The 10349-nt window shown below is 39.6% G+C and overlaps 1 protein-coding gene across 1 annotated transcript in view; it reads left to right on the top strand.

The window, feature by feature from the left end:
* Positions 1–1298: 1298 nt before the first annotated feature.
* Positions 1299–10349, top strand: part of kcnj3b (potassium inwardly rectifying channel subfamily J member 3b) — an 11979-nt gene continuing 2928 nt past the window's right edge. Inside the window, exons 1-3 of the mRNA XM_016563381.1 lie at positions 1299–2544; positions 2949–3165; positions 9789–10272. Coding sequence (XP_016418867.1) covers positions 1867–2544; positions 2949–3165; positions 9789–10272 — 1379 coding nt within the window. The 5' untranslated portion in view covers positions 1299–1866. The remainder of the gene's footprint in view (positions 2545–2948; positions 3166–9788; positions 10273–10349) is intronic.

The following is a 10349-nucleotide window of genomic DNA, read 5'->3' on the forward strand; positions in this document are numbered from 1 at the left end:
AGCTGATGACGTTCTGTCACAGTCTTCCATTGTGGATAGTGCTGACACTTCCAGAGCAGCAGAGTCAGTCAATTATAGACTGAGAGTCATTTGCATGACTCCAAAATAAGACACTAATTGTGTCCTTATCTTCCAGCACCCCGCCTGGCTTAAAATGGGAAGAGATGGAACATCTCAGCGTTGGAAAAGGACATACAGATGTCAAATACGGTTTCAGAGAGAAGTACAGTGAGCGTTTTTCTTTTAGATAATGTCAGAAAATGACATGTATGGCTGGGTCATAAATAACCCCTGGTCATAACGGTTTGCTTTAGAAGCTTTATCAAATGAAGAATGTGTTTTGTTAAAGAAAGCTTGTTCCCTCTGCTCTATCTGACACTGATGTGACAGTATATGCATTACCTGTATCTTCTTCATCCATCATTTTGACACATAAAGGGCCAAATATATTAAAGGCTGGACATGAATTATTTTCTGATAAATTGTACATTGGTGCGAAATATTAGATGACCTTCAGGGTGGGACTGTTTACAGAGATTTCTGTCTGAAATATGGTGCAAGATCACTTACTTCAAACTGTGTTATTATTAGAAAATAGATTCAACCATAAAACTAAATAATCTGTAAACTGTAACATATGGTTATTACTATTTCGCAATGGATGTAACACCTTTACAACAACTTTACCTGCTCTGACGGCTCATTTAATGTGCATATGTCTGTTTATGTTTTCAAATTCATTTCAAATCCCAAATTAACACTGTTATTCTTGCATTGTCTTGTTTCTAGAATGATCTGATTGTAGTTATAATTTCTGGATGCAGTTGCTTCTAAAAATAAAAGTTCTTTATTGGCATCAGTGGTTCCATAAAGAACCTAACATCCATAGAACCTTTCCATTGCACAAAAGGTTCTTTAAAGGTTCCTAATATTTTGTAAAGGTTCTACATAGAAATCAAACTAAGAAAATAGTTCTTTTAAGAACTGGCTATTTGGGGATTGGGGAACCCAATTGCATCGCTTAGAAAAAAAACCATAACACTTTATTTTAAGGGTTACATGTAATTACTATTATAATGAAAATATATTATGCATAATTACATGCAAGTAACCCTAATCCTAACCCTAACCATGTAGTAGCCTATACATGTAGTTAATTAATATTACTCAGTACTTAAATGTATAATTACACTGTAACAAGGACACCTTAAAATAAAGTGTAACCAAAACCCCTTTTGGAACCTTTATCTTGAAGATTGTAGGTTCGTCTCGCGAACTGGCACCACTTTGTCGGGGCTGGAGATGGAGTTTGAGAGCTGGAGGCGCGCAGTGCGCAGGAACCGAGAACAGTGAGAAGACGAACAGAATCAGATAACAAAGCTTGCCAGCCGCGAGGATCAGCAGAGGCGGTGAGTTAAAACTTGGACAGGATCCTTAGGGCGTCTACCAACTACCATCTTATCAAACTGGTGATAAGATACACCTGAGGAAACGGGAGTGGATGAAGGTGGAGGAGGAGGAGGGTGCCAACGCACAAGTGCTAGACTGCGCCAAGCCAATCTGAGATTACAAATTACTCGCATCCATTTTTCTCCACATTTTACAGCCTTGGCTGAGTGAGTCTTTTTTTAGATATGCGGATTTGGAGAAGACAAGGAGATCTGCATCGCTCCATCCCAAGACCAACGCGCTGCTATTGACAAACTCCTGAGGTAAACCCTAAAAATAACTTTTTGGGAATCATCCGCCCAGAAATGCGGGAGACTGGTGTATCTGAGGTGTGAAGAAAACCGAAAACAGTTTGTCAGGAACAAGCACGCAAAGCATTCTCGCAGCCTATATCTGGAACAACTTTAACCGTGAAGGATGTCAGCGTTGCGGAAAAAATTTGGGGATGATTATCAAGTGGTGACCACTTCGTCTAGCGGCGGCGGGTTCAACCAGGCGGCCCCCGAGAAGAAAAAGAAACGTCAGCGCTTTGTGGACAAGAACGGCCGCTGTAACGTCCAGCACGGGAACCTGGGAGGAGAAACCAGCCGGTACCTGTCGGACCTGTTCACCACGCTCGTGGACCTCAAATGGCGCTGGAATCTATTCATCTTCATCCTTACCTACACGGTGGCGTGGCTCTTCATGGCTTCTATGTGGTGGGTCATTGCCTTTATACGCGGAGACCTGAACCAGGTCCACGATGACAAGTACACACCGTGCGTGGCCAACGTGCACAACTTTCCCTCCGCTTTTCTGTTCTTCATCGAAACTGAGGCCACTATCGGATACGGTTACCGCTACATTACAGACAAGTGTCCGGAAGGCATCATTCTCTTCCTCTTCCAGTCAATCCTAGGCTCTATAGTGGACGCTTTTCTGATCGGTTGCATGTTCATCAAGATGTCCCAACCGAAGAAACGCGCAGAGACGCTGATGTTCAGCGAGCACGCAGCTATTTCCATGCGTGACGGCAAACTGACCCTGATGTTCCGAGTGGGGAACCTGCGGAACAGCCATATGGTCTCCGCGCAAATACGCTGCAAACTACTCAAAGTGAGTATACGACTGGAACCCATTAAAAAGAGAGAAAGAGAAAAAGAAAAGGGAACATATGACACGTTATGTGCAGGTTAGAAATATATGCATCAATGCATTTCAATCTAAACGTGTGAATATAGAAGAAATGCATATCACTAAATATTTGAAGGGTTCAAGCTAAGGTTCATTCTTTAACCTAATACAAGCATTACCTCAAGCTGAGACAAATGAGAAAGACCTGTAAAATCATTTGTTCACCTACAGTGGACAAAGTACGCTATTGATCCGCTCTATGCGACTTGGATGCAACAGTCCTTAATGGATCACTCTAGACGCATTAGACCCAGTCTTTCTCTCTTGCTCGCACTCCATCATCTCCCTGTTTTGTCCTAAGTAGTTCTCTTTATCTTTCCCTGCAGTCCCGCCAGACTCCTGAAGGCGAGTTTTTGCCTCTGGATCAACTTGAGCTGGACGTTGGTTTCAGTACTGGAGCCGACCAGCTTTTCTTAGTGTCCCCTCTGACGATCTGCCATGTGATCGACTCCAAGAGCCCATTCTACGACCTCTCGCTCAGGTCCATGCAAACAGAGCAATTTGAGATTGTGGTTATCTTAGAGGGGATCGTGGAGACCACCGGTGAGTTTTAATAATATGCTCAGATGTCAAAAAATTGACAGAAACCTGTATCTGAATGCTGACATTTGATTCACTGAATGTTTACAGAACATTTCCACACTATACATCTTTAATATGTGCAAACATTTTTTGAGAAATAGAAAAAAAAAATATTACGCAAATGTTTCTTTTGACTGAATCATACACATTATTTACAAACCAGTGCATGCAGCCAAGTTAATGTTTTTCTTATGTGTGTGTTTTTGCACAATAGTAGAATATGTGCACAGGGTTAAGGTGTTTGGGTGATGTGCTACAGATGTGAGGTTCAGTGTGTGTGTGTGTGTGTGTGTGTGAGAGTCAGTCTGCAGAAGCAAGTTTGCTGGTGCAAATCGGGTTTTTATGATATAAAAGAATGAATGTCGTTGTCTACTGCAGCAAAGATGGAAAAAGAGAGAGAGAGAGACGTGTTATGTAAGAGATGATATACAAAATTAGTCTTTCATTTTGCTCTCTACCTCATGGTTCCGTAGTCTGGCATGCTTAGAGATTAAGCCACCTGTCAATCAAATCACAGCTCACCTTTACTTTCTCAGCCTGCAGCGTCAAACACATCGATCCATACATATACAAGACAGCACGCACGTACAGTAATAAAACAGCATTCGAACAAGCAACAGCGGAAAATCTCTGCAGCACACATGTTGTATATGTACATATTCAATTAGACTGAATATGCTTCCATGGTTTGATTTAATTAACATAATCAAGAAAATCATATATGCCATCCGGTCTTCTTTATTGATGGCACATCTGAATATTCCGCCTACAGAAAGTGAAGGGATTTGTGGGTAAAAAAAAAAGAAAAGAAAATAAAAAAAGCAGAGTTATGTACAGTTAGTCAGCACACTGTTCTCCCCATTGTGAATCAGTTTCCATAGCAACTAAATCGTCCCCTTCTTAAGCGGTCTCCATACAGTAAAGTCTCACCGGCTGTATGAAGTATGGAGACGAAACTTGTGTTTATCAGCCTCACAAATCAAATACTAATTACTACTTATCAAATAATTCATTAGACATTTTTAATTAGGCTATGTCCTGTAATTATGGCTAGGTTTATGACATGTGCATGTGAGAATACAGCACAAATACGTTCTGCATGTGTGTGAGTGTTCTTGTGTCCTTCAGTTCTAATCTTCAGGATTAAAGTCTTTGTTTGGACACGTCTCTGTATATGAAAGCTCATATTTCACATAGCGGATACCGGGGCTAGTTGTCACAAGGGCTACATCTCAGTAAGCTAATTGTTTTTGTATGTTGCTTTGATAAATTGATGAATTTGTTTCTTCATTGGAACAGATATGGAGAAATTTAGCATTACATCACTTGCTCACTAATAGATCCTCTGTAGTGAATGGGTGCCGTCAGAATGAGAGTATCCACAATACTCTCATTCAGTAATCCACATGACTCTAGTCCATCAATTACCATCTTGTGACGTGAAAAGCTGCAAGTCCTCTATTCATAATATTGCTTTCTCCAGTGAGATTTTCTTGTCTGAATCAGTGAAAACAGTTCTAAACAAATTTGTTGGTGGATTTTGTGAGAATACAGTTGGGTTTTTTACTGGAGTAAGCATTATTATGGATAATGGAATCGTGTTTTGGCCAAAAGTAATGGTTTAAAGTTAAAACATCTCAGATTGATTTGTTTTTTACAAACACACAGCTTTTCACTTCACAAGGTAATAATTGATGGATTGGTGTTGTGTGGATTACTTGTGGATTATTGTGGTGTTTTTATCATCTGTTTGGACCCTCATTCTGACGGCACCCATTCACTGCAGAGTATCCATTGGTGCACAAGTGATGTAACGCTAAATTGCTCCATATCTGTTCCGATGAAGAAACAAATTCATCAATTTATTCATCAGTTTATTCTCCAAATCTGTTCTGATGAAGAAACAAATTAATGTACATTTTGGATGGCCTGATAGTTAGTACATTTATTTGGGAAATTTTCATTTTTGGGTGAACTATTCCTTTAAATTGGAGTCATTTTTTGTGATTTCTGTCTTTCAAACTAAAATTACAATATTTCACATTTTTGTAATAGCTGCATTTCTGTAAAAGGACAAAAAACAATGGCTTGATAGTTAGAATGGTGTTAACCTTTTATATTTTTGATGTTTCACGAATTGTTGTACTTTTTTAATTTAGCTGAAGAGCCATTAAATAGACAGTGATAGGCTTTTAAATGGCAGGAACAAATTGCGATAACAACCCACACTGTCAGAAAAAATTTACAAAAATTGTACCTTAAGAGAGGTAGGCAACAGCTTGTCACTGATGCAGTACCCTTAAAAGGACAACTTTGTAACTTATCTACCCCTAAAAACTGCATATGAGTAGTAAAATATGCGATTACGTTACTACAATTAACATTTTAGGGATACAAAGATGTGCCTTCGAGCATACTCCCTCAATGACAAGCTGTTATAGACCTACAGAAGGTACAATTTTTACACATTGTTGTGCCCCAGCACTGTTATTAGAGCATGTTGTCACTAAAGGTATGTTCAGTGAACTATATCTTTCTTCCTGGACAATCACGGTTGAAATAGCTTTTTTGTAGCTGAAAATGTAAGGTGTGTGTTCCAATACAGAAACGGACTCTGGAGTAACAAGTGTGACAACTAATCCCAGTCTTCTCTATATGATTCTCTCAATGTGGCAGGAGGAAGATTTAGACATTAACACATGAATTTCCTTCAAGCAGAGAGGCAGTGGCTTCAAGGCCAAGGAGTCTCAGAGGAACAGCCCAGAGCCATCTATTGCCCTCAGAGATAAACATGACAGCTGTGCCAGCATTCACATCTGTCAAATTATTTACAGCTTTTCACATTACACTGCAAAAATGCGTCTCTTAAATATAGCAGAAATATTCCTGATACTAAGCAAAAGCAGAATGTGTTAAGAAAAAAATTACTTGAAACTAACATAAATCTAGCCATAAGAAATATTAATGGATTTTGAATATTAAGCAATTTTAGTGAAGACTGCATTAAATTAGAGTGTTTGTTCTCCAATCGTTTGTAGTTTGCATATTCAGATGTAATAACCTTAAGATGTAAATTCTTTAAGAAATATAATCTTGAAAAAATAAACAAAAGCACTTGCACTTTTGTCTGACCCTTGACATTTTTTGTTCTTTTAATCTAAAACCAATGATATTATATTTACTAATTCAACCTAAATGCATTTAAGAGACATATTTTATCAGTAGACATCAAACTTTTGACCTCAGCATTATTAACAGTATGTATTAACCAGCTGAGCTGCAGAAATGCTGGTAATAACATGGTGAATTAAGACTGTAAAACTAGATTTGTAATGTGATACAAGGCCACAACATAAGACTGCATTTCACCTCATTTTTAAGTATTTCTATCAAGTGTTTCATTGTTATGATCCATTAATTGTTTTAGTGGCTACATACTTAGTTTCAAGAATTCTCAACAAGTCGTTTATTCACCCCATTAGCATTTTTTTTTAATCTTGGCTTTACGATTTTTTTTATTATAAGTATGCTTGTTTCAAGAGTGGAATTATGTGAAGAGTATGTTTCTAAAGCAATTGGCCCATTTTTACAAATTTCCTAAATCAAGAATGTTGTGTCAGAATAACTGTCACTGCTTGGAAAAAGTCTCATGTCAAAAACTCATTTGTTAAAATATCACTTATAGATCTGGGTTATTTATCTAAGTAAAATATATTCAAACTACATTCCCTGAAGTCTGAATACCTTACACACATTTTAATTCTCAAATAAATCTTTGTTTTAAGGGCATTTGGATATTTTTGGTCAAAAAAAAAATTATTATATGATTTTTTTGCAGTGTGGAGAGCTTCCAATCCCTGTTCCTCATCATGCAAATTACATCTTAAAGTGTTCTTTCTTCCATTTTCAATTTCAAACTTCATGGCTTTTCCTCAAACTACGTTTCCAACATATCTACACCAAAAAAAAAAAAATGTAATGAGATTACATTCTAAATTGTTTTGACTAAAGAGCATGTCTCAGATTTGCCCTGATGCTAAGATTGTGGTGTCAAACAGTTTTGATTAAATGCAGTCTGTACACTTCCCTGCAAGCCTTGGTGTGACAGAGCAGTTGTACTTCTAAATATGATGTAAATAAGATAAAACATCTGAAATATGTGCCTTTTAAGAGTATTATTTATTGAATGATTGTAGCATCTGTGACTGTTTTTTTGTCACATTTTATCAGATCTCTGATAAAGCGGTTATTGTTAATAAATTGTCCAGGTCAAAATAATAAATAACATGGTGGTTAGACCAGCCTGACACCTGCCTGCTGTAAAATGGCCAAATTAGGGTTATTATAGTTATTTAAATCTAAAACCTTTTTTGTTCCTTCAAATAAAATATACATTAACTGAAATAAAATTAAATATTTTTTAAAAACTTGTTTATTTCAGCTAATTGCCCAAGAAACTCATTTTCATTTATTTTAACTTTATGTACTAAAATAACTAAAACCAAAAAAATGGAATTAAAACTATAAAGACGTACTTTAAAAAAAACTAATACAAATTACAAAAACACATAACAAATTTACCAAAACGTTAACTAAAATTAAAATGAAAAGGAATCATATAAAAATAAAAACTAATTCAAACTATTTAAAAAAACTATAACAGTGTCTCAAATAATACTGAGACAGATTGAGTTGTCTTAGTACATACTGAGTAGCACTGAATATTAACCATTTATGCTTGGAGGAAAAATGTATTGGCATTATTCATTGACTTTTTATTTTTAGTTCTTGGCCTGTGGTTTGAGAATTCCAGTTTTATTTCTTGTGCTTTCAGCAGTGCGAGTAAACAGGGCAGCTCGGCGCAACCATCCCAAGGGGCCTCAGCGAATCAAAAGGGAGGCACTGCTTCATCCCCTCAGGACCACACACTGTGTGTCAGCGAGATACAGGAGAGAATTGGGCCCAGCTGCATGGTCAATTACCGTTCAGAGCAGCCCGATAGTAGAGTTTACTGTTATCTCACACCACAGAGAGAGAGAGACAACAAGAGAGAAAGGGAGAGTGTGAGATAGGGACCGAGAAGGAGTCGTGATGATAATGATGGTTAGTGCTATAGGTGTGTTAGGAAGAGACACTAAAATGGACAGGAGGGAATGTGGAGCGAGTAGGGGAAAATGACGGAGAGGGAGCGAGTGAAAGAGAGAAAGACAGAGATGACAGAAACAGGTCAGGCAGAGCACCTCTGTGGCAATGGAACCGAACACTTGATGACGGTCACCATAGAAACAGATTATCCCTCTTGGAAATATAAATTGTTCTCATAACTGTCAGATGTTGGAGTGTAGCGGTACCATTTGTTTTTTTTCCTGGTGGAAGCTAATGTTGCGCAAACGTTCCTCCCAAACGCAGAAATGGAATTTGTCGTAATGGAAGAATATGGAATGATTATGTAAGCCGAAATCGCGGCGAGCCAGACCGGATTTCAACTCCGGCAGAGACCTTACCTTCCCCTCTCCCAGCAAGCAGCTGAAAGCCTGTTAAATATTTCATAAGATGAATAATATTATGTTATACTGCTAAGCCCAGGATTTGTCAGCTCGGAAAGCAGGGATTTTTTACTGTAGTAAGGGAGGATAACCGTGCCTGTGTTTGTGTGTGTGTGTGAGAGTGTGTAGGAGTGAGATGGTCGTAGGCGGCGACGTGAGAAAAAAAGAACGATCTTGAGTTTCAAAAATGTATAATGTATGTTTTGTCTTGCTGGGTTTTTATATTTAGGTCTGAGGTTTATTATAATGTGCACTCGGCAACCGTCTCTTTTTAGACCGCGTCTGCTTCCTTCTGTCAGGAGAACGGCACAGCGGTCCCAATGCTTTCTAAACACCTTCATCCAGCTGCTCAAATCCCTGTATAGAACAAAGTCCTCAGCAGTATCTCTCCTGCAAACATCTCAAATCTCCTCTCCTCTGGCCCCTACTGCACTGAGGCACAGAGGTAGACAAAGAACCACACTCCTGCATGGAGACATGGAGATACGGATGCTGGTTTTTCAAGGGACTGTCTTTGCAATTGCAGATGGAAGAAAAATGCACCCTTCTTGTGTCATCAAGAGTACTCTTGCTTTTCAGTCGGCAATTGTCTTATCTTAGATTCCTTGCTATTGACTGATGTAGAACGCCGTGTTGCAAATCCGTTCGCTTGTTAGGGGGTTCATAAAATGAGCTCTTCATAGTGAAGGCTTTGCACGCTTTAATTAAGGAGGGATGTTCGCTGGTGTGGGTGATACACAGATCTAATGAATTTCCCTCAGATAAAGCTCTTGTTTTCATGCAACCAAATGGACCGTGAACAGACGTTCCTGTGGGTGTTGCTCAACAGTAAATGCGCTCGTGTGTGTGTGTGTGCACACCCTGTCAGTAATGCATCTATTAGTTTTAGTCACCGAACCATTGTTGCACAGTACACTCCTGAAACAGATTTGTTGTTGCACAGAACTTGATGTAGATTCTTATTAATAAGCCGCACCGTCGCCTTCGCTCGCACTTTGTTTCATTCATTACATTCATTTGTTTCTTGTATTATCCTAGGTATGACATGCCAGGCTCGTACTTCGTACACAGAGGACGAGGTTTTGTGGGGTCACCGATTCTTCCCAGTAATTTCTCTGGAGGAGGGTTTCTTCAAGGTCGACTATTCGCAGTTCCATGGCACTTTTGAGGTTCCCACACCTCCGCACAGCGTTAAAGAACAAGAGGAGAGTTTGCTTCTGTCCTCGCCTCTGACGGCGCCCTCTCTGTGCCACAGTGCAGGTGGGGTGACGGAGGGCAGCGGCACTCTTGAAGGTCTGGAACTTCAGAGCGATGCAGAAACTGGCTCCATCAATATAGCAACCCCCATGCCAACTACCAAACTGCCTGCCAAACTTCAGAAGCTTACGGGACGGGAGGCCCCCATCCGGGATGGAATGCCCCGCAAGCTTCTGCGCATGAGTTCGGAGATCACCTACAACCTGGGTGACCTGCCCGTCAAACTCCAGCGAATCAGCTCGGCTCCGGGCGTGGCAGAAGAGAGGCTTCAGCCAATCAGTGCTGGGCTGAGCCCCAATGAGGACAGACTGGCTCCCCAGCCGGGCTTGGTGGGCGGGGCTG

This window comes from Sinocyclocheilus rhinocerous, unplaced genomic scaffold, assembly GCF_001515625.1.
Source record: "Sinocyclocheilus rhinocerous isolate Xijiao unplaced genomic scaffold, SAMN03320098_v1.1 scaffold349, whole genome shotgun sequence".
Taxonomy (NCBI): Eukaryota; Metazoa; Chordata; class Actinopteri; order Cypriniformes; family Cyprinidae; genus Sinocyclocheilus; species Sinocyclocheilus rhinocerous.